The sequence below is a fragment of the Trachemys scripta genome, chromosome 12, assembly GCF_013100865.1.
Source record: "Trachemys scripta elegans isolate TJP31775 chromosome 12, CAS_Tse_1.0, whole genome shotgun sequence".
Classification (NCBI taxonomy): domain Eukaryota; kingdom Metazoa; phylum Chordata; order Testudines; family Emydidae; genus Trachemys; species Trachemys scripta.
In genome coordinates, this window is record NC_048309.1 from 1,451,111 (window position 1) to 1,474,187 (window position 23,077).

The 23,077-nt window shown below is 54.9% G+C and overlaps 1 protein-coding gene across 1 annotated transcript in view; it reads right to left on the reverse strand.

The window, feature by feature from the left end:
• Nucleotides 1-253: 253 nt before the first annotated feature.
• Nucleotides 254-23,077, reverse strand: part of TGM2 (transglutaminase 2) — a 33,829-nt gene continuing 11,005 nt past the window's right edge. The window contains exons 3-13 of the mRNA XM_034787187.1: nt 17,338-17,580; nt 15,611-15,729; nt 12,409-12,537; nt 11,314-11,491; nt 9,382-9,517; nt 8,906-9,009; nt 7,723-7,965; nt 7,057-7,329; nt 2,449-2,609; nt 1,193-1,329; nt 254-559 (exon numbers count right to left, since the gene is read on the reverse strand). Coding sequence (XP_034643078.1) covers nt 403-559; nt 1,193-1,329; nt 2,449-2,609; nt 7,057-7,329; nt 7,723-7,965; nt 8,906-9,009; nt 9,382-9,517; nt 11,314-11,491; nt 12,409-12,537; nt 15,611-15,729; nt 17,338-17,580 — 1,880 coding nt within the window. The 3' untranslated portion in view covers nt 254-402. The remainder of the gene's footprint in view (nt 560-1,192; nt 1,330-2,448; nt 2,610-7,056; nt 7,330-7,722; nt 7,966-8,905; nt 9,010-9,381; nt 9,518-11,313; nt 11,492-12,408; nt 12,538-15,610; nt 15,730-17,337; nt 17,581-23,077) is intronic.

The window sequence follows — 23,077 nt, forward strand, 5'->3', positions numbered from 1 at the left end:
GGTGTTTTTCTTATATAGGCTCCTATTACCCCCCACCCCTGTCCCGATTTTTCACATTTGCTGTCTGGTCACCCTGCATGGGACTGGGGTGTCAGCTTGGACTGATTTGGTCCTTGCTGTCTGACCGTGGCCGACTGGGGAAGTGTCCGACGCGCGGGGTCTGGGGGCTGCACCAGGCGCTTCTGGCAGGAGCGGCCAGCTCCAGGAGCTGGTCTGGTCAATGGCTGCCGCTGAGGTCAGGGAAGTCCTTTTGAACCCAGCGAATGGCGGAGGCGCCCAGCGTTTGGGACTGGCTGTGCAGGGCGAGGCGAGGTCTCTGGTCTCTGTGGGAATCGTCGTTAGTTCTTGAGAAGAGGCTCATGTCGGCGTCGGCAGGGCCAGGCGAGCACGGGTCCGGCGGCTTCATTTGGGCAGCGGGGCAACGATCACGTTGCGATAGCCCTTCACTCCCTTCAGCTTGTCGCTCTCGAAATTCACCACGAGCTTGTGCAGGCCGGACAGCTGGGGGGTCAAGTCCACCCTGACCTTCGCCTCCTGCCCCGGCTCAACGGGGCTGGCACTGTGGGGGGCATAGGTAAAATCAGCAAACCCCAGCACCACCCGCCAGCGTCACTCGGTCACTAGCAAGTACCTTTGCCAGACCCATGCGTGGCCCTGTCGGGAGCCCATCTCCTTAGAGCCTCGGGGACACCGGACAGGCCTGTCCCTTTGGTCCTCAGAGGCAGCACCAGCCTGAGGGGAGATCCTTGGGGAGCAGCAAAACAAACTGTTTGGGGGTGGGGGGGAGTTTTCCCTTTAATATCGGAGATGACACTGAGCGTCCTCAGTGAACTGCAGCAAATCGACTCTCAGGATACTTGCAGCCAAATGCCCCCAGACCGTTCCGTACGGCTATTTCTGCTGGGCCTGTATTCCTCCGCTATTCCCTGCTGGGGGCGGCTGGTCTGGGGATGCTCTGAGCTTCCCCCGCCAGCCCTCCTCCGCCAGTCCCTTCAGTGACTGTCACTGGGGCAGGAGCAGCTGCAATCTCTCACAGAGTTCACGTCCCCCCAGCAGCCCCCTGGCTGAGGTGGGACTGGAGGAGGGGCAAGCGCCTTCCCTGTGCAAAGTTCTCACCGAGTCTCGAAAGTCAAACTTGGCCCCTGACCCCCCACAGCAGCCCAACCCCGCAGTGGGAGTAGAAAACACCTACAGCTCCTGGGTCTTCAGTCCTTCGGTCAGACCAGCCCCCTCCAGGGTGAACACGCAGCCGCACAGAGGGGTCGAGAGGGGGTTAGGCAGGGTGAGCTCTGCCACCAGCTTCCGCTGCTGCATTGGCTCCCCTAAAACCTGTTTTGAAAAGAAACCAGTTGGATCCTCAGTGAAGTCCCTTTTGCCATGAGAGAGAGAGAGAGAGAGTACGTGTATGTGTGTACGTGTGTGCGTATGTGTGTGTGTACTGTGTGTGCGCGTGCGTGTACGTGTGCACGTGTGTGTGTGTGTGTGTGCAGATACGCTCCCTTCCATTGCTCTAGTTAATGTTGACCAGTTGACTGAGTGTATAACACTCCAGACACACACACGCCCCTCGCCCGGAGTGAAGCCGTGAAGCAGCACCACGCACGGCAGGCCGTGTCTGCATTAGTTGCTTCATTGATTCTAGTGAGACAAAGCCAGTTACTGCGGCTCCTGGCCCCATGGCCTGGTTTGGCTCTGCGCTTACTGGCTGTGTGTGTGTCACCAAGAGCTGTGGCAATGCACCCTGCCCGTCTGACAGCCGCAAGAACCTCCCTGCTGCAAACGCCTCACAGCGCTGCCCATGCCAGCCTGCTCCCCTCAGCTCCGGTCTCTCCTCTCTGCCCTCACAGCTGGCACCTGACCTCCTCCCACACCATGGGGCCGTACCCTGAATTGCTCAGCAACGCTGCAGTGTCCCCTCGGCGGGCTGAAGCCCCCTTGCGTTGCATGGGAGCCGCTCAGCCAATAGTCCATCAGAGGGTCCTGGGGGAGAGCGGGAGGCTGCTGGGTCTCCCTCTCCTTTCCGGTGCTGCGTGAGGTGAAACGGGCCGCACTGGGCGCGGGGAGCCGTGGGAAGGGGCTGGCAGTTCGGTCTCAGGATTGGGGCCCAGGGAGGTGCTGATGCTTTTCAGTTCTGACTTGGCACTGCATCGAACTCCCGTGTGCACTGGGACACAGGCACCAGGGCAGGGCTGCCAGAGGCAGGCGCTCTCCCAGGGCAGCAGCAGAGCCAGGCTGGTTCCCGCGGCTGATTGCAGGGATGTCAGTTCAATACCAGGCACTGGGGGGGGCGCGTATGCTGCAAGCTGCATCTCTTCCATTGTTGTGCCTGGCTAACACCAAGGATACTGGGCTGCGAATGTGTCCCAGTCCCCTCCACGTCTGCGGAGCTGGGCAGGGACTGGACCCGTGCTCAGCAGTGCCAGGACGGGGACATGCTGAAGCCCTTACCCTAATCTTAATGTCCGGGTTCTTTATGTAGATGTCTCGGACCCCCAGGACGATATCTCCCGTCTGGTACTCAGACAGGAGGGCCACCAGCTTGATCATGTTGTCTTGGGTCAGGCATCTGCCGTACTTCTCATACAGAATACGCAGGGGCACCGTCTTTTCTGGAGAGAAAGGTGAAAAAGATCCGGATTAGTGTCCCCCTGAAGCCCAACTTCCTCTGGCTTCCTGGTGCCCACGGATCACTGAGCTGGGGGCTGGGCCATCGCCTAGTCTGGGGCCGGCTGTCTCCCTGCAGCTGTTGCAGTCAGGGATGGAAATGACAGAGAAAAGGGGGCGATTTCAGGTCTGGCACAAGCAGGTGCCACAGACACACGTCAGTGGGAGGAGCCGCCCCCCCACCCTGGCTCTGAGCGTGGTGCAATGTCTGGTTTTCCAGGGTTGGGATTGTCCCCAGAGACAGTGGCAAAGTCTGATGGCAGTACCTTGGCAGGAAGGCTGAGGAGAGGAACTGGAAATCCAAAGGGGTTGTGCCCAGGGCAGCTGGCCTTGGGAAGCCTGGAGCAGGCAGGAGTAGCACTGGTATAGCAAGGGATGATGCTGAGTGTCTGCTTCAAGAACCATGCAGTAGAACAAGCTACGCCAGCAGCCCAGGGCCCCCAGATCTTGGGTGTGGGGTGCTTTCAGTGTAGGGGCACCGTGGAAGTGATTGCAAACAGAGGAATGAGTCCTGTTATCTGATGAGATACAGGCCTGGTTTGTGACTCTAATCTTCATGCATAACTTCCACCACTAAACAGGGATTCACATTCAGCTGCTGTTAACCCCTACACTGCTGGCATTTTCCAGACAAATCCCTAGTCTCTGGAAGGCTATAGACAGAGGTGTGTAGGGCCTGTGAGCCCCGCTGGTTCTGTTGGTGCTGACCCAGTTCTGGGTCCGCGGGCTGCTTCTGGCCAGCCCGATAAAGCTGCAAGCAAATGCAACGGTTCCCTGCGGTGTTAGGGCAGGTTGAGGCCCCTCGGAGGGGGAGCTGATGGGGTTGCTCAGTGACCTTGCTGTGCGATAGCAGGGAGATGCTGAATGGTCTCTTAATCCCGTGACTGGAATTCGGGGCTCCCCCAGCGAGAGTGCTGATGGGAGGGCAGCCTGGGCATGAGTCGCCCCTCGCCCCTTTGGGTTTCACTGACACCACATGGAGCTCTGCCGATGAATGCCACAGACAGGCAACGTCGGGGCAGGGGAGGGCGGCGTAACCGCAGCGACACAGCAGTGCTCGGGCCAACTGCTACCACAAGAACCAGCCCTGCGGAGCTGCCTCGCTAATGGGGGCAGGCTTTGGGCACGCCGGGCTGCCAGTCTCCTTTGCTCAGCTCCAGCAGCAACACTGGGAGCTGGAGAGAAGTTGCAAAACCCTAACAGCCGTGGAGCCCTGGTCCCCACAGGGCATTGGGTGGCAGGAGGCAGCATGGAGTATTGGCGAAAGCGGAGCACTGGTGCTCAGGAGAGCTGGATTCTGGGCATGATCCTCTAGGCCTGTCTACTCTGGCCAACACCGGCGACCTGTACGTCAGCTCAGGCCTCAGTGTCTGTTGTGAAATAGCAAATTCCTCATCTATGGAGTCTTTCGTCCAGAAGGATTCAAAAGCACTTTCCAGGTTAAAGACCTCTTTCTGATCTTTTTTACACTCAGGGAAGGAGAGCAGAGCAGCGCAAGAGAAAAAGGATAAGAGGTTTAGCAAACATGCCCTGTGAGGAAAGGGAAATCCAAATGCACGTTGATACGGCATGTTCTGTTCTCTATTGAGCTGTGTTAGTTTAGCATTTTAGATAGAGCAGAAACCTTTTAAAAGAGAAACCTTATGCTAACCTTCCTGCAATTAGTTTGTTTAATCTAAAAGGCATCTATCCTTTGATGGAATTTAGACCAGATGTAAAACTGAGGTCTTGATAAGCTGTCCCCTTTAAAGAACTTCTTGCATTTCTTGTCAGAGTCGAGGAGTGAGCACCACCTATCCTGGCTAAATGCCAGTTTGAATAAAGGCTCCCTGTTGGACTCACTGCACACGTTCAAATGGATGCTTCAGGTCTTCTTCACGTCCTGTCCTTTACCACTGGGTAGCATTGTTGTGCGTTGTTCAACAGCTGCTGCGTTCCACTCCAGAGGCAGCTACATCACCAAAGGGACTGATTCTGATCTCACCCTGCTGTAACTCTTTGACCTAGGTGCAGTTACTCCCAATTTACACCATAGAAATGGAGGCCTGGAAGGAACCTCAAGAAGTCATCTACTCCCGGCCCCACACGGAGGCAGGATTAAGTAAACCTAGACTATCCCTGACAGGTGTTTGTCCCACCAGTTCTTAAAAACCACCAGTGATGGGGATTCTACAGCCTCCCTTGGTAGACTATTCCAGAGCTTAACATTCCAGGAAAAACTTTCGCGCTATAAATCTATTCTGGTGTTTAGCCGTCCTATCTAGAAAGGTTGTGAAATCCCCGGCAATATAGATGATTTCACTTGAGGAATTGGCAAAATCACTTTTTTGCTGGTTTAAGCTGTGTCTGCACTAAGAGGGTTTCTAGCAGCTGAGCGTGGGTCCAGGGCTGTAAAACCCAGGTCCAGATGGGCCTGGGAGCCATAAAACCTGGCTTAACACTTCATGCATTTGTAAATGGGTTTGGGAACACCTGGTTATACCAATGAGTGGAGCAGCTTGAGTCAGAATTTTCAAAATAAAAATGTATTAATGAGAGAGAAAATAGAATGCAGAAATAGTGAGAGAGAAACTCCTCTGAGAGGGGACAGATGAAAGCGATAAAGACCTAGAAAGAGAGATCAATGCGGATAAGCCCAACTCATTTGGAGAGAGTCAGACGCTGCTTTGGCCCATCTCCAAATCCATTTCCGGCCCTGCTACCTGAATAACGTTCTTTATCCTTTCATCAAAGATTACACATCCACAACAATCAATAAATAGCAGAAAAGCACTGAAAGCTGCATGGGCCATAGAGCAGAAGCCCAGAGAGCCGGAGCCTATCAAATAACCCGCCTGCATGGGGGCTTGCACGTAGAGGCAGGCTGCCGCACCGCCATTTCAAAATCCTCTCCGGGCAATAGTGAAAGTGGCTAATGCAGCTTGGCGGCTGCCTACCAGGATAAACACAACCTACGTGTCTCAGCTGGGAGCCGGCCCAGAGGAAATAACAGCCTCAAGGTGCTATTATCTTGGTAGTTTGCCTCCAAGGTATGTTTGGCACCTTTATTATTTACGGGATTAAACACAAACACTGAATTCTTGCACTGCGCCAGCCCATAGTTTGTATGATCCGATGACCCAGGCGGCTTGCTATATAATTGAATTAAGTAAAATAACATCTGTAGACGCGCACACGACTGTGGCACAAACTGAAAAAGCGGGAACCTGATGTTCAGAATGAAAATTGTCCTCAGCTCACAGCTCGTTTAGCAATTCAATGCCAAGTGCCAGTCTGGAATGAGGGTTGTGTTAATCGGAGTTGATTGGAGTCTCAGCAGTCAATAACCACAATATGTTGGGCCAAATTGTCAAAAACGGGCTCCAACTTTGAACAAGCTAAAACCAGAATTTGCATAAACAGATGGCATGAGTGGGTGCCATCTAGATTATTGGATTTTGTCCATGCAACGTGATGCCTGCTTGATTTGCACCCACAAATCCCATTTGTGGGTGCAAATTGTATGCAAAAGTTTGCATATAAACTTAGCGGTTGGGATGACAGCCAGGTTAGATCTGGCTGTGAGGTTCTTCTGGCCTATGATGTCCTAGAAAAGGGATGATACAGCTGTCACGCTACTGGCAAGCTTCTTCCTGGCAGTGTATTCTTAGATAGCATTTCTGCCCTAGACTGCCCATCAGCGCTACGCTCTGCTGAGACAAAGGCACTGCCAGCCACAAGAAGAAAATGGGTGAGCATGAGGGCAAAGCTGCCTTGGCAGCTCGCCTGCCACCGGACAGTCCCGGCCTTCCCAGAGCACAGTCTCGTCACCTTCAGGTCCAAGTACAAAACTCACTCATTTGACTTGGCTTTCCCAGAATACTGATCAATGGAAAACCCGAACAGCTGGGCAGGGGGAGTAACAAGGGTTTCAATCATTAGATCTTCATTGAAAACACAAACATTAAGTCTTCCAAGGTTCTTCGATGCCCTGGTGCTGAGCAGCTAAACTCCTAGGTAGACATGCGCCATTCTGTGCACTGATTTCAAAGTCAGTCCCTCTGTACCATACAGACACTGCCCTCTCCACAGTACCAAATACTGTTTGAGAATGAGCTCGGCAGAATGCCAGTTCTACCACAATGGAGAAAACACTCTACAACGTTTGTCTGCGATCTCCCCTATTGTCTCAGATCCGGCCGTAGGGTACACACAGGATGCTGAGCTGTGCCGTGCTTTGCAATACATACAGCGAGGGATGGACAGCTACAGAGGGCCGCATATTCAGCTGGTATAAATCACTACGCTGCCACTGGGTTTAAAAGAGCTCGGCTGGTCCAGGAAGTAGAGTATTTTCTCCGCTCCGTTCTCCCTGCTTTATTTCCAGCATCATTCCCAGAGCCGGTCTCTTACCTGCATGGGGTAGGAGAACGACATTCAGAAGATCCTTCATCCCACACTCAGGGCCCATGACTCCACTGTAACTGGCAGTTCGGGCACAGAACATGAGCCTGCACAGCCGTTCGGTCTCGGTGTTGTTGCTGAGGACCGCGAAGACGTCAAAATCGCAGCCATTGTTCATGCCCTCGGACACCTTGATCTTGATGCTCACGCCCTTCTCCTCCTCAGTCAGGTCACTTTTCTGGAGTTCTGCTTTTGCAAACACTTCCCTTTCTTGGTCGGATCCTGCAGTGCGTGAAAAGATTATTGTTACCAGGTAGGTCAACACAGGAGCCCCAGCGGCCTTTGCCCTTCTCCCCACAACCGTCCTGAATGAGACCCCTGCAGCTCGACCAATCAGATGCTTTATTAATTAGATGATTCTTGTCCAATCCTGAGTTCTCCCCATTTATCCCCCAGCACTTGGCTTTTCTCTCACTGGGCAGTGGCCAGACCTCCCCAAGCTGCATCTGCTTTGCCCTTCCTTTCTACCTCTATTTCATCAGGACCCGTTGAGGTCCCTTCCAGTCCCATATGTCTCTGATCCTATGAGCTCAGTGGGAACCAGCATGGTTCCTGCCCACAAAGCGGCAGAAGAAATGAACACCAGCTGGCACCTGTCCGACAAGCAGCACATACCCTCGGGATACTTGTAGTTGTGGGTAATGTCTTCTCTGGCGTCTTTGCCCACGCTTTTTGTGCTCATGTTCTTTCCTACGATAGAAGAGTGGATGGTCTTCTTTCTGGAGCCATCCTTCTGCAGCACCCAATAAACCATGTCCGCGTTGACCTCCGCAAAGACAAACGGGATGTCGTATTTTTTCAGCCTCAGTTCACCTTCCTTGATGGCTTTGACTGGAGCTGGCCCGCAGCAGTATGCCCCTGGGGAGAAAGGACTCTGCATTAGTCTTCCGCGTTTAGCAAGCACGGTCCGTGCGCATGGGAATGCGGCCTGGGTGAGCCGCGCCAGTCAGGATCTTGGATGGTGGGCGCGTGCCATACGCCATCTGGACTGGACTGAAGTGAGCACTCAGGAATTGGCCTCCGTAACGGGGCAGCCTGCCCTTTAAAAGCCGGGAGGGCTGGGGAGCGGCCAGCTCTGTTCTGGAGACGAGCCCGGCAGGCAAGTGCTGGGAATCATCCGACCCAGCTGCGCAGCATCAAGTGAGTGGCTCTGACGGTTCCCATCTGGGGGAATATAAACAAGGACCCAGCTCCGCCAGGGGCTGAAGGGCCAGGAGAGGGCAGGGGGACGCTCTCCTAGGGCTGCAGCAGAAGACCGCGAGAGGGCAAGCAAGCCCCGTGAACCCCTGCCAAGGCTGGGGAAAGTCCTGAGCATTACGCTGCCTTCAGGGGCAACGAGGGGTGGGGGAAGCCGGTACAAATTACTGGGGCCTGGCGGTCCAGAAGGGGGCTCGGGGCCCGGCTTCCCCCCCTCTCGTCGGCCCTGTTTAGCCGGTTCGCCCTTGCTGGGGGGCCTGAAAAAATTCTGGGCCTGCTTGCCCCCCCCCCTCGTTGGCCCTGTTTAGCCAGTCCACCCTTGCTGGGGGGCCCGAAAAAATTCCAGGCCCGGCTTCCCCACCCCCTCGTCGGCCCTGTTTAGCCAGTCCACCCTTGCTGGGGGGCCCGAACCCGCTCTCGGCGGCCCTGGCTGCTGGAGACCAGGGGGCCCCACAACCTAGGTTGGGAGCAGGGCTAGTGCGCTATTTTTCTGTCTTAGAGAATAAAACGGGTCCTGCGGTGAGGGCTACGGGCCGAACCAGGCGGGGCTGATGGCTTTCGCAGGCAGGCATCAGGCCCCCGGCCTCTAGCGTCTCCTTACCTTCGCTCTTCTCCTGAGGAGTTGGATCCAAAGCCTGCCATCCATCATAGCCGGGGGGCAGGTCAGGCCGGGTCATCCAGGACTCCACCCAGCAATGGTAATTCCTGTAAGGAAAGCAAAGAGAGGGGGGAGAGAGTTGAAAGCTCATGTCGTCTGCATCCCTGACGCAGGAGGTGTCCAGGGGCCTGTCCTAGAGAGTCACAGCTTTCAGCATTGTCTGCGAGGGACACTCAGAAACTGTCCTCTGCCCCTTGCTCAATGCTTGCTGAGGGGGACATTGCCAAGTGCCATTACTGATCTTACGGGGGCCTCAACCCTGCATGAGATCTGCCTGTAACTGAGGGGAGAACGTGGCCGGCGTTCCTGCATAGCCCCGCTCCTGGCAGGCTGTACTGAGCAGTATTCATGTAGCCCGGGATATTATGATGAGCATTTCACCCTGAAGCACAGCGTCCCTTGCCGTGAATGCTACTCACCATATCATGTCTTTGGATGTCTTCTGCAGGTTTCCCATTTCGTCTAGGTAATGGTCAATGACCAAGTTGCTGTTGGTATCGTGGGCGGAGTTATAATTGGTCACCACGCGGGTGGGTATTCCCAAACATCTCAGGACTGGGGAGGAAGTGAGAAGGGGAGAGGTGAAGCCCGGTGCATTTGGTGACTGGTTATTGGAATCCCTTTCCATCCCAGGCCCTCCAAGTGCTGTCCACTCCCTGAGCCTCACAACCCCTCTGCAATGGAGGGAAGCATTGTCCTACCAGGGGCCCAGCCTGCGGTGTGGAAGCCCAGAGAGACCATGTCACAGACAGGTGTTGTGGCCACAGCAACCCAATTTTTTTTTTTTTTTTGGCCAAAATTTCATACATGCTCTAGGGGAGGCAACAATGACGGTGCCAGGTGGCCAATAGCTTCTTAAGCCCCATGTTGTCTAGCCATGCACAGAGCAGGTCTTCCCCGACATGACACTCAGAACACAAGTGCTCCCAGCAGTGCGCTGGTGCCTGGCGGGGCTGGACTGGGGAGCAATCGTCACATTCTCTATCATACCCGTTCCAGTGACAGAGCCAAGGATAGAAAACGTGGGTCTCCTGATTTCCAGGAGCTAAAACACCAGGGAAAAGATTTTCCTTTAGATCAACAACATCATCTCTGCCTTCAGCTTTGACTGAGAATCGCCCTCTTTGCCTGCATGAAGAGGATTTGGGGCTTTGTGCTTGAAAGCGGCGTCTGTTCCCCTCTCTGAGCTGGCGCCAGAGCTCCAGCCGGTGGAAGGGATGTTCAGTGACATTGACAGTCTGTCAAGCTCTGATACTTCACTAGAAACAGGGCACAAAAGAGACTGGGGAAATGCTTTCAAGGGATTCCAGGAACAGGTAGAATTTAACATCCAACCAGTTTATTTAATCTCCTAGCTGCTGCTTACAATAAACGGGGCACCCTTCGGAATATATCGGTAGTTCTAAAGTTTTGAAGGCCACCAGTAGGGGTGGGCCAGCCTGAGAAGTCCACGTATGTTTTAGCTATTTTCTTCCTCCTGTTTATGTACCCAGGAGAACAAGGCCAAACCCTCAGGCACTTTGTCCCCAAGAAAAATAAGTGCGTGTCTTGAATGTGTGTCTTGAAAAATGTAAGGCCGGATTCTGTTCTGATTTGCACCAGTTTGACTCCCCTCACACTGGTAAAGTTACCTTTGATCTAGACTGCTGTGACATGAGACTTTGTCCCTGGGTGCACATGGGGGAAGGCCAATGAATTTTCTGTCAATCATTCACATTCTCAACAGTCTCTGTGGATTAATTACATTATTTTAAACTATTCTTTGTCATTCATGTAGTACAGTGGTTCTCAAACTTTTGTACTGGTGACCCCTTTCACATAGCAAGCATCTGAGTGTGACCCCCTTATAAAGTAAAAACACTTTTTATATATTTAACACCATTATAAATGCTGGAGGCAAAGCGGGGTCTGGGGTGGAGGCTGACAGCTCGTGACCCCCCCGTAATAACCTCGCGATCCCCTAAGCGTCCCAATGTCCAGTTTGAGAACCCCTGATGTAGTACATGACGCTGCGCCCTGTTTGGGGTGGGGGGGGGGCTGCATGCTGGGGGGACAAGAGAGAGAAGTAACTGAGAAACCAAGGTGTTTTTATCATGTTTGCAGTTTCCTGACTAATTCGACTAACACAGAGAGTAACTGGTAGGAAATCAGCCCGGCGCTGACTCTCCCCTGCTGACCTGTGCTGAACAAGTCTGGTTTCCCTTGTCTAACGCCATGGACCTCAGCGGAGCTACTCCTGCCTCACCCCAGTGTCAGCTGGGTCACTGTGAGCCCTGCAATGTGAGGAGCGCGTGGGAATCTGAATGATCCAGTCCTGTGAGGAAGGGGGAAATGTCAGCTGGTCTCCTCACCTGTACATGCCACTGCCGCAAAGACCCAGCACTGGCCATATCGGACTGGCTGGCATCCGTACTTCCTCCACCTTCTGAGAATGTCCACGCTCCCTATCCAGGACATGGGGCTCACCCCATCCTCGTACTTATTGTCCCAGCGCCCTGCAAGCACCCCCTGATCATCATTGCAATTCACCTGCAACACAACCGATGAGATTCCTGGTGAGCACAGGGCATGAAAAGACCAGTCAGAAGGGAAGCTGTGGGTGTGAGTTTGGACCGGATGCAGAGATCAGTGGAGAAACGGATTCATAACTGGAGGAGTGGTGGATAGATGCGTGCACTGGTAGATGAACAGAACAGACCAATGAAGGGCGGATGGATGGGTTTAGGGATAGATAGAGGTAGAAGAATGAGTGGATGGGTTGACAGATGGGTGGAGATTTTATACATGAGAGGAAGAGAGAGCCACGTGGTCACTCACCTTTATTCCCCTTGCCTGCTCTCTGCCTCCTAACCCATCCCCCAGGGACCTCTCCCAACACCCAGGCAGCTGCAGACAATCACCCTCTTCAAAGGAAAATCAACCTGCCTCTAACACTGGCTGTTTGCAGCCCTTGACGTTCACCGTTACCACTGCAATGGTGGTCGCCCCCAGCCGTATGCACATTATGCAATTGCACGGTGTGTACCATTGGCAGTAATGCCAGTTGGGGGCAGGGCCACTAGGAGGGAGCAAAAGGGGTAGTCTGCCCCAGGCCCATGTTTGACAGGGCCCCCAAACCTGAGTGGCTCTGTGACCCCCACAACTCCCTGCTGTGGGTGAGTGTGGTTCAATTGTGCGGACCATGTGAAAAATTGCTGGGGTGCCTAGGTAGCCCCTACATACAGAATGAGACAGACCACAGCCGGGTCAGCTGGGCTGAGCGGTCAATGTCACCACTGTCTAATGGTGCCCATAATACCCAGGGGTGTAGCTGGCTGGCTAACCAGGGGCAGCTCGGGAATACATGGGCTCTGGGGATGAGTGAGAGGAATGGCCACTGGATGGGCGGAGCAGCCAGCCGATAAAAAGCTGCCTGTTGGCCTACTCCGAAAGTTTCCTGGACTCACCATGGCGCTCACGACCCGGCCAATGTAAACGGGGTTATTGCGGCGGGAGCAGTCTCGGTTTTGGTCTCGAAGGAATTTGGGGTTTGTATCCAGCAGCTGAAGGCAGATGTCCACAATTTCATCTTCGAACTGGTGTGGTGGAGAGAGAGACAGGAGCGCAGTGAAGCCCGGGAGTTGCTTGTCCTCCCTGGGCGGGCGGGCGAGTAGCCCAGCACTGGGACTAGGTTTGGGAGGGATAAAAAGTCTGCACCCCAGGGCGTGAGACGTATCGGGGACCCAGCCCCTCCCTCGCCTTAGGTCTGTCTCCCCGTTCCATTGTAACAAGGAGGAAACGTGCGAGGGTGTGGGAGAGCCCGGGGCAGAATCTTATATAGCGGGCTGCCCCCATGCCCCACCCTTCCGGCGGCAGAGCTCTGCAGCTGTCTTGGTAGCTGGGGGCCCCCCAGGAGTTTGCCCCTTAGTGTGCGGGCCATGGCCAGGACCAGCACAGGGGGGTCAGGCGCTGATTGTCTCCCTGGTTCAAACATCAGGGAGAATGCGCATTCCTGGCCGTTGCTCTGCTGTGTTTGCACCCGGCTCCCTGCCAAGGCTCCTGAGAAACGCTCGGCAGGTTTACTTAGGGAGGCAGCCCGGGGCACTTGGAAGGAGAAAGCGAGAGCCCGACAGGCTGACTGGGACTGGTGCCCTGTCCTCAAGGCACCTGTGAGAGCAGTTCTGCCATGGGGAGGCCTTGACATTTCAGAGCAATGTTATCCGACAGCCTGGGGCTTGTGCCAAGGGGGGAGGGGGACAGGGAGTCTGGCTGCTTTTGTCCATTTGTGCAGATAAGGAGCTGGTGTGTGCAAAGTTCAAGGCTAAGCATGGAAAATGAATGCGTTGAGCCTGCCCCCCTCGGCACTGAGCAGACTGCTGGCGTGCAGCTGGGATGCCTCTTGGAAAGCCGGGTCATGGCCGGGCCCCACACATCCGTGGGAACCCAGCTGCTTAGCCCATCATCCTCACAGGAGTCACAAGACTTCCCTGAAAAGGCTCGGATCCTCCAAGGGATCTGGGTGCCTCTTGCTGCTTTAGGAGCCTGAATCCACCATTTGGGCCCTACTGACATCCTCAGCAGCTGCCCAAATTCCCTCGGCGCCCACTGTTCTGCTCTCGGCACTGACTGTACCATTGGGTGTGCACACAGCACCCTCGGTGCCGCCCCACCCCTAGCTCTGGAGGTCCCTGCCCATCTCACCAACGGGGCCCCGTGCTTAGGCATGCCCGGAGCACGCCTGAGCCCTCCAGATGAGTGTGTCCCCCCACCCCAGCACAGCCGAGTGCGACAGCACATGTGCAAGTCCCTGGTCTGCAGCGGGAAGTTGAATGTCAGTGTCCCACTTCCAGGGCTGGCTCCAGGGTTTTGGCCGCCCCAAGCAGCCAAAAAAGAAAAGCCGCGATCGGGATCTGCGGCAGCCATTTGGCGGGAGGTCCTTCGCTCCGAGCGGGAGTGAGGGACCATCCGCCGTTGCCGCCAAATAGCTGGACCTGCCGCCCCTCTCTGGAGTGGCCGCCCCAAGCACCTGCTTGCCAAGCTGGTGCCTGGAGCCGGCCCTGCCCGCTTCCCAGGGGAACTTCCTACCCGCTAAAACACTGGCTATGCGGCGGGGTCTCTGTCTGTCTGTCTGCAGATGGGCTGAGGCCTCTCAGCTCAGGATCCCCGGTGGAGGGAGGTGTCTGTCTCTGGTGCCTAATCCCACCACGTTCCCTGCCTGTCACTCCTGGCTAGCTTAGGCAGCTCCCCACCCCGCTGGTTTCTGAAGAGTCCTGACTTAGGGTTTGTCTGCATGGCAAGGCGATGCCTGGCAAGGCCGGCTGTGAATGTCTCCCGCTCCCGCTTGCTGCGCAGTGACACGCTGTGTGGACAAACCCTTCAGCCAGCGTCGAACTCTCCTCCTGCATTGTGCAGGGAGCCGGGGGCTGAGGATTGCACTGGGCAGCCGGCGCTCAGAAGTGCCTTTGAGGAGCTGGGCTTGAGTGACAGCTGCTGTTCTGCACAACCGACCAGGAGCCAGGGAACTTTGGGGACCCAGGGTGATTTTTGTAACGGTGGAGGAGGAATTTGCTGCAGTCAGGGGTGCAATGGCGGTGAATGCTAAGAGGCTGGAAAGCCCCTGATTCAGCTCCACCCCAGACAGGACCCCCGGCGCTTAGAAGGAGGGATAGCTCAGTGGTTTGAGGCATTGGCCTGCTAAATCCAGGGTTGTGAGTTCAATCATCAAGGGGGCCAGGTGGGGATCTGGGGCAGTACTTGGTCCTGCTAGTGAAGGCAGGGGGCTGGACTTGATGACCTTTTGGGGTCCCTTCTAGTTCTATGAGATAGGTGTAGCTGCAGCTGTGTTGTCTGCCTTGGGAACTGCAGGTCATTCACCCCACTCAGAATCAGCCCCAAAGAGAGAGGAGCCCTCTGGAGCTCACGGGTGGGGGGACGTGGCTGGGAGCCAGTTGCAGCCCCCCAGCCCCAATATGGCCAAAGGCATTTGAAATGCAGACGTGACATGCTCCTGACTAGGCAGAGTTTATGGTGCTGGCAGGCCCCTTATCAGCACTGTAACTCGGGAGGGGAGCTGGTTATCTTACAAAGGCCCCTCCATATGTTTCCCAGACAGAAGGTGTTTTTGCCATTATTATGGAGTGTTCTGTCCTGGCCTCTCTCCCAGGCCTCGTTGGCTAAGGATTTATGGGCTGCTCCGGGGATCTGAACTCAGCATTTTCCCCTCCGGAAATGAGATTTTAATTTGCCTCTAGAGGCAGGTGGTGTGAGATGTCCATGAGATTTCCACTGAGGTGTTATCAGAGGACACAGAAATTGACACCTGCTGCCAGGCGCATGGGATGGGACATGTTGGGGGAGCAGCGAACCCTGTTCTGTGTGTTGGGGCTGGAGCTTTGAACCGCCAGGTTCACCTGCTGCTGCACACGTGAGATAAAGGGACGTTAGACAGGCCATTCGTGATGCTATCTGCCAGTAGTGGGTGGGTTCTGCTGTTATTTCCAGAGGGATCCTGCAGGCCCCTTAGAGGTGATATCCTGCAGAACAGACTCTGACTAGCTGCACTGTGATGCTCCACCTGGAGGAACTCCATGTGCGTGTTCCTGGGCAGAGATTACAGCCTGGGCCCCAAGTACCTGTACCTGGGCAGGGGAGTCAGGACTGGAGACTTACCTGTCCGAAATTCCAGGCAATAGGGACAATGAACTTCAGAGATCCCTGGTAGATGAGGCCCTGCTGCGTCAGCACGTACTCACACCGCTGGTCTTCATACTCGAGAAAGACAGAGTCATCTGTGGGGAGAAGGGAGCGAGAGAACAGTGTGAGACGCTCTCCCCCCTCGATCCTCTCATTCCCGCACCCACGAACTAGCAAAGCCTGGGCAGCAAAGGGGCAGCCCCCATCCCTTCTGGGAAAAGTACTGCAGTGACACTAGCAATACCTCTGCTGCAGAGTTTGCACCATTGCTGGAGCAGATCAGAGCCTAGGACTCATGACCCAAGGATGCAGGAGAAAATCCTTCTCTGGGCTTGTGTGGTGGTGCTTTGTCCCACGGCTCTGACCCCACTGGGCCAGATCCTCAGCTGGCATGAACTGGCGCCGCCCCACAGCTGCCCATCGAGCATGGTTCTACAGCTGCTGAGTATCTGGGCCACTGTGCAGAGTGGCCGCGATTTCCCATGAGCAATGCTGAAGGAAATGAAACCGTGCATGTCGCAGGTAACCCTTTTCATGGAATTTGCTGAAAAATTTCAATGCGATTAGATTTGAATTAAAATGTAATATGCGGGGGGGGGGGGGCGGATTTGCTTGTGTACCTGTCTCCTCCCCGTCCCCATCTTTTTTCCCACTGGAAAGGGGAGAGGAAGAAAAAAGAAGAGAGAAAGAGGGAGGGAAATGCAAGAAAATGAAAAATATTCCTGTCGATGAGATTTTTGGTTTTTCTTGTTTCAGTGAAATCATTGAACAATGTGGCCAAATGTTCTGTGTCGTCTGTTCATTGCAAAAACTTCCTGCCAGCCCAGGCGTTCTGTGCAGCGGTGGCCAAGTGAAACTTTCTAAACTCCTTATCTCTGACGAGTCAGCACAGAGCGCTTTGGAATTCAGGAAGTTAGTCATTTTAGGCCTGGTATTTCACTTGGGTGCACTTGGGCGGGGGAGTTGGTGGGGGCAGATTCCTCGCACTGATGGGGAGAGCAGTGGGGGACAAGAACAAGGTGCGGGCAAGCAAACCTGGCTGGTCACTTGCCCAACCATGGCCAGACATTGGTCCCTCCCTCCACATGCTGCTGTCTGATCTCAGCAGGGCTAGTGGTGGCTTTATTTGTGCCCTGGCTGGCTCGTTAACATGGTGGCGTTCAGAGCTGCGTGTTCTGCCCCATAACCTGTGTCCCGATGGCCACGGCAGCGTTGGAGCAGGGCAGCGAGTGGGCGAGGGGTGGGAATAGAGATGTCCCCTTGCAGCTGGCAGAGTTCATCCCACCTCTGGATTGAGTGGCAAGGCTGGCTCCTACCCCCAGTCCGTGCTCTTCCCACGCACCAGACTGCACCCACTGTCAGGGATTTTCCAGGGAAGGAGCAGGTCTGCTCAGCCTTTGGAGCGGGACGCAGGCGTCCGACAGAACGTGCGTTCCTATGGCGTGGGAAGGGGAACCAAGAGTCTCTAGGGCTGCTGGCTCTAGGGTGCAGCTAGAGGGTTCCTGGCTTGGAGCACAGATTCAAACCTCCCCAGAGTTGTGGGTGTTTGGCGCTGGTGTCGGTTCGGCCCATCCAAGAGAGGCCAGCGTGGGCCGTTCAGCTCCAGGCTTGTGCAGTCCCAGCCAGAGGTTGTTGTTCCGAGTCTGGCCCATCTCCATTTTGGAGAGACCCCTGCAACTTAAATGGATGAATGACAATCTCACCTGGACACCAAGGGTTAAAGAGCAAGATGAACTCTCCGAGCCTGAAGCTAGTGCCTTGGTACCCCGAAGAGGCCTCCAGGGTCAGGGTATAGCGGCCGATCCGGGCATCAGGAGGGGCGTAAATCAACAAGGAGAGAGAGGTTCCATCCTGATGGTTCACGACCGCGCTCCATGCTGACTCCTGGAGGGCATCGGAGACGGGGAAATGGGACTTGGTTCCCGACGACTCGATGGGGCATGGCCCTGCCAGAGCAAACGGCCTCATTAGCACACCCTGCCTCTGGCCTCTCGCTCTGATAGTTCTGGGGACAATGCCTCTGGGGCCAGGGGAAGGACAATTCACCCTGCGTGAGCGCTATTCCAGCGTCCCATGGCACAGCGCCCCTCACCCTTTACAGACGTGTCTGCGGGCCCCTGGTCTCCCTGCATTGGCTGTAGGTAGCTCCCCTTACTGAACCAGCCGAGTCTCAGACCCAGTGTTGGCACCACATCTGCCTTCACTGGCCCCACAGCAGGGCAGAGGCTGGGGGCTGTGGTGTCCTGAGCAGACCAGCATGCAGAGGGCAGGAGAGTCTAAGTGGCTGGCGTGTACGGGGGACTGCACCTCCTGCCGATGATTCCCTGCTCCCAGTACGGAGGAGCCACTCGATGGGTGATTCACTGGGGGACAGAATTCTCCTGATTCTTTCATATGCAGCTGATGCACGTGAGGGACTTGTCAGTGTGGCAAGCAGACAACGGGGATCGCATTGCTCTGCTGGCTGGATTGGTATGTGATGTCCCGATCCCCTGCCTGCTATAACGGGATTTTGTCTCATGATATCCTAGCGGGCAGGGGCCTGTAGCCATGGGTAACGTTCAGGCCCAAGGAGATGCCCGGGACTGGAATTTCAAAGCTATTCGGTACACTGTGTGCTTTGCATTGGCTGCATGTGCAGTAGAAACTGCACACACACGGTGCCTGCAGCTGGGGACCTGGGGTCCTTTCCAATCGCTCCCCGTCAGCCTTTCCCGGGCCTTTCCCCTTCGCTGTGATTGTGTCTGAGAGTCAGTCTGCTTCTGCTGCTGAGTGATATCTGGGGGCAACGGTAGGTTCGTGCCCTCCCCCCACCCTTCTGAGGACACACCAATGGAGACCCTAAGGGGAGCCCAGCGTTCAGACTGGGGCACCCCAGTCTGTCTGTGTAGTTGGGGGCCCAAGTCTTGCACTTGTAAGCTCAAACTAACAGCTCCCCAAATAACCATTTCTGGGTCTGCAGTAAGTGCCAGGTAACGCACCCAGATCCAGGACTGTGTGAAAGCATCTCTGCCGGCTACATCCAAACATCCCATAACAACACACCACAGCTGAGCGTCCCTAAGCCCCTTTTACACTGCGTTTCCGCTCGCGGCCTAGACCATCCAAGCTCCAATTCCAAAGCCAGCTGCTCTGGAACCGCAGACGGGTCCCATGGCAGGACAATACCCCCCCTTTCCCCTGCCCCGCGAGACGAGAGCCCCAGCTAGCACTCTGCACTTCCAGCGTCTAGCAGTGACATCAGTGCTCCCTTGCGCACAGAGCTGTCCTTTCACTCTGCTGGGAGTGTTACTCCAAGTGCAAGGAGCCGTCCTGGACCCAAACACAGCTCCTCCCAGAAACGGAGAGGAACACACAGAACAGCTCAGACCTGGCCCTCTGCGCCCTGTGTCCAGGCAGCTGCAGTGACCGGCAGATTTCATTTCAAGGGATGTTCTGTGTGCAGGCTTCCCTCCCACACTGGGAACTCTGTGTTATGCTGGTCCTGGGCCCACACTCCACCGCTCCAGCGCCCCGCCCTTGTTGGGGAGTAGAACTTCATGACCAGAAATACACATGAACTAATGAGAGTGACACACTTTCTCCTCCTCGCTCCCTCTGCGAGGCCGGGGAGAGCTGACCTGGCCAGTTCAGATACAGCTGGCTGTGCTCTGCACAGGCAGAGCGTTTCCCTTTTCAACCCTGCTCCTTACTCATGTCCCCAAGGAATCCCCCTCCCCAGACCGGCAAAGGGAAACTGCTTCCTTCCCTTGCTTCTCTCCCGCCCCCGCCCCACAACCCATTCCCGAAAAGAGCCAGGGGAAAGTTCTTCTCCTCTGCACAGAGATACTAATTGAGCATTGCGAAGAGCAGTGGGGTGGGGACGTAGGGCTGTATTTGGATCTGTCCACACAAGGTACCCGACTGGAACTGTCCAAACAACTCTGCTTTAAAAACAGACCCTGTCTGTCTGCACTGAAATAACCCCCCTTCTTTGCAGGACAGGGCTATTAGCAATCACTCAGGGTGGGGACGACTTGGTAGCAAAGGCTCAGGTTTGAGGGGGAGGGATAGCTCAGTGGTTTGAGCACTGACTACATGGACTCCCTGGGGTTGAAGCTGGCAAGGTGGAGACAGCCCTGTCCTGCTAGCCTGGCAGGTCAATTGAGGTCCGTGCAGTTTAGGCCCCCAAACGCTGAGCCCTCCGTGCAGATGTTAAGGAACCCCTAGCACTTTTCTGCAAGAGTAGACATGTTCGTCCCTGTGCCCTTGGCCAAAATGTCAGCTGCCTGCCACCCTCCACCCCAGAGGTAACTGCATTCAATTGTGCTGTATGGACACACTGGCGTTTGGAACCCCCTTTGGGATCACTTGGGATGAAAGACACTAGGTAAAAATCATACTGATAGCCAAAGGAAATGGAGGCAGCGAGCAGCAGGTCAGTGGCTGCTGCGTCTGTGTCCAGAATGGCCGGGGTCACTCTGACAGGGAACGTGTCTTTCCGCATACATTTACTGACGGCACTCGGCAGGTGTGTACCACCCGTGTGGCTGCAGGGAGTGCGGCAGAGACCTGAGAGCCCCAGGAGGTGTGAGTGCTGGTCTTGGGAATGAGTGTGCCTAGCATGAAGCTAGGGTCGCTGATTCTGGGCTTTCAGCCTCTGATGTCAGTTTGTAGAATTTGAAGCTTATACAAAACAGAAATGTTGTAAACAGGCAAGAAACACCAGGGCAAAAAACTGTTTCTAGGGAAGGGCACGTTTCCAAGGGCAGGCTTCAGTAAATCCCCGGAGCTTCAGAGAAAGGCGAGAACGGCTAAACGGCATCGACCCAGATGGGCAATTCAGGGGCAGGGGGGAATTCCCTCCTGGCCCCTGCAGGATGTCAGTTTATGCCCTGAAGCCTGATGGTTGATTAACTGGATCTTTGAGACAGGCCTGCAGCAAAGCCCCAGCTCCAAACACCCCGGAACTGTACATCAGGTTCAGACTTTGCCTTTCTCTAGACGGGGCTGTGACAAACCTGCACTCTTTCCCCTGCCCCATGGGTGCACCCTTAAAGCTACAATGTCAGTCATAGCCCTGGCTCGATGGGACACAGAGGTGCGGCCCACCCACTCATAACCCAGAGTCACCATCACAATTGCTTCTTTTGAATATCTGGCCCAGGGATCAGCAACCTTTGGCTGGTTTGTTTACCTGCCGCGTCTGCAGGTTCGGCCGATCGCGGCTCCCACTGGCCGCGGTTCGCTGCTCCAGGCCAATGGGGGCTGCGGGAAGTGGCGCGGGCCGAGGGTTTGTTATTTGTTCTACACTGATTGGCTGTTTGATTTTGATGAGGCGCAGTGGGTGTAGCTAGGGCACTGCTCTGAAAGTCACAGACCACAAACTCCCCTCCTCCAGCGCTGCTCCGAAACGTTCTATCCAGAGCCATTCTCCCCTAAACGAAACCCAGGGACACTAACCTTCCTCCCCCGGAGTTACAGGATGTGTCTCACAAAACAAAAACCCTCCCACAAGGATCTGTTCCCAAACGCAGCAGGAAGACAAACTCCCTGGGGAGTTCTTCGTCCTGTCACAGCAAAGGGCAAAACTCCCAATGACCTCAGTGGAGCCAGGATTCCACCATCTGTGCCTAACTCCAAGGCTAATACTGTTTTTCTAGTGAGATTCTCTAGATTCAATGACTTCTCTGGAGAATTTAGGGTTTCCCCCCTAGGGAGATGCCATTACTTACCGGGGTGGATCTTGCCCTAGTTTTGCATCTCAGCTCTGGGATCTAACTCCTCAGACACCTAAAATGAGTCATGTGCCTCTAGGCATCCGCCCATGGGGATGCCTTGTTCTTGAATTCCAAGATGGGGTAACAAAAAAAGCCTGGTCGGTTTTATTCATTACATTTTTTGTTGAAATGTTTTTTTCTGACCAAAAGGTTTTTTCTTTTTTTGACAGAATGGAAATGTTCATGAAAAGATTTCCATTTTCACTGAAAACATTCTCACTTCTCCCCTCCCCCCCCCCCCCGTCTCTAGTTTTAGGTTTTTTGATGAAAATCAGAAAAATTTCTATGAGACTTTTTAACAAAACCGAGTTTTAATGTTTTCGTTGCAACTTCTCATTGGGAAAAATGAATTCTCGGCCAACTCTATGGTTCATGATTTTGAATGTCATTCATGAGCCCTCCTGTCCTCGGCCCTGGCACAGGACATCCTGTTTAGGGCCCGCCACCATGGAGGAGGACCTGCAGGAGGCTAGTAAAACTGCTTGAGACAAGACCGGGCTGGAGCAAAGGCATTATTTATCCCCAGAAGTGTCACACTTTAGCCAGTTGCAGGGCAGATTTTCCCCATTCCTCCAACCAAAGTCCCTCTGCACTGTCCTGCTGGGACCTGCCGTGTGGGAGAGGGTAGCTAATGCTGCCTGGAGAGTTCAGCCTCTCTTTGGAAGCTGCCGACAAGTCAAATCTCGTATGCTAGACAGCGCAACGGCTTTGTGAGGTGGACACAAGTGACTGGATGGAGTCTCACCGAAGCGGCCAGGCCCGCACGTGGTAATGCCTCCTCCTCTGGGGCAGGGATGAAACTGGAGCAAAAGGCCCCAGAGCTCATTGCCAATCCCCTGGGCCAACTGGTGTCCCTCCGGGTAAAAGTTTGTCAGTACAAGGGATTGGAAAGACAAAAAGTGGCTGACGCTATTAATAGAATCTGTGCTGCATTGCAGGGAGCCGTCTCATCCCCCTGCCCTTGGCAGCGCTTCTGGGCAGCCTGAGGATGGCTCTCTGCGTGGAGGTGGGAGGGGCTGGGAGTCAGGGAAGGCACGCAGGTCGCGTCCGCACGTCAGAAATACCCTGTGGCAGTGAGTCGAGGGCCCAGGTCACCTGACTTGGGTTCGTGCTGCCGGGCTAAAAATGGCAGCGTAGCCCTTTGGGCACAGGCAGGAGCCTGGGCTCTGAAACTCGGCGAGGGGGGTGGGTCTCAGAGCCTGGGATCCAGTCTGAGTCTGAACTTCTACACGGCTATGTACAGCCCTGCAGCGCGAGCCTTGCGAGTCCAAGTCATTTGACTCGGGCTCCGAGACTTTTTGTGCTGTGTAGACATGCCCATTGGGACTAACTCCCGGAGAAATTCCATGCAGAGACTTGGGGAAGCTAGGCCCTTTTCTTCCTTGATACGGTATTGCTGAGGAAGATGGGTGTTGGCCAGCCTGCAAGCTTCCTTGTTTTGTTCCCCTCCCCAGCCCTCTTTGGTTGTCCTTGGCGGAAAACAGCTGCCTGATGTTCAGAGATAACACATGAGCCAAGATCTAAGTATCTTTCTCCCCCACACCCACCCAGGCCTGGAACAGCCCAGCTCTTGAATAAATAACCCTAGAGCAGGGGTTCTCCAACTGGGGGTCGTGACCCCTCAGCGGGTTGTGAGCTGTCAGCCTCCTCCCCAAACTCCACTTTGCCTCCAGCATTTATAATG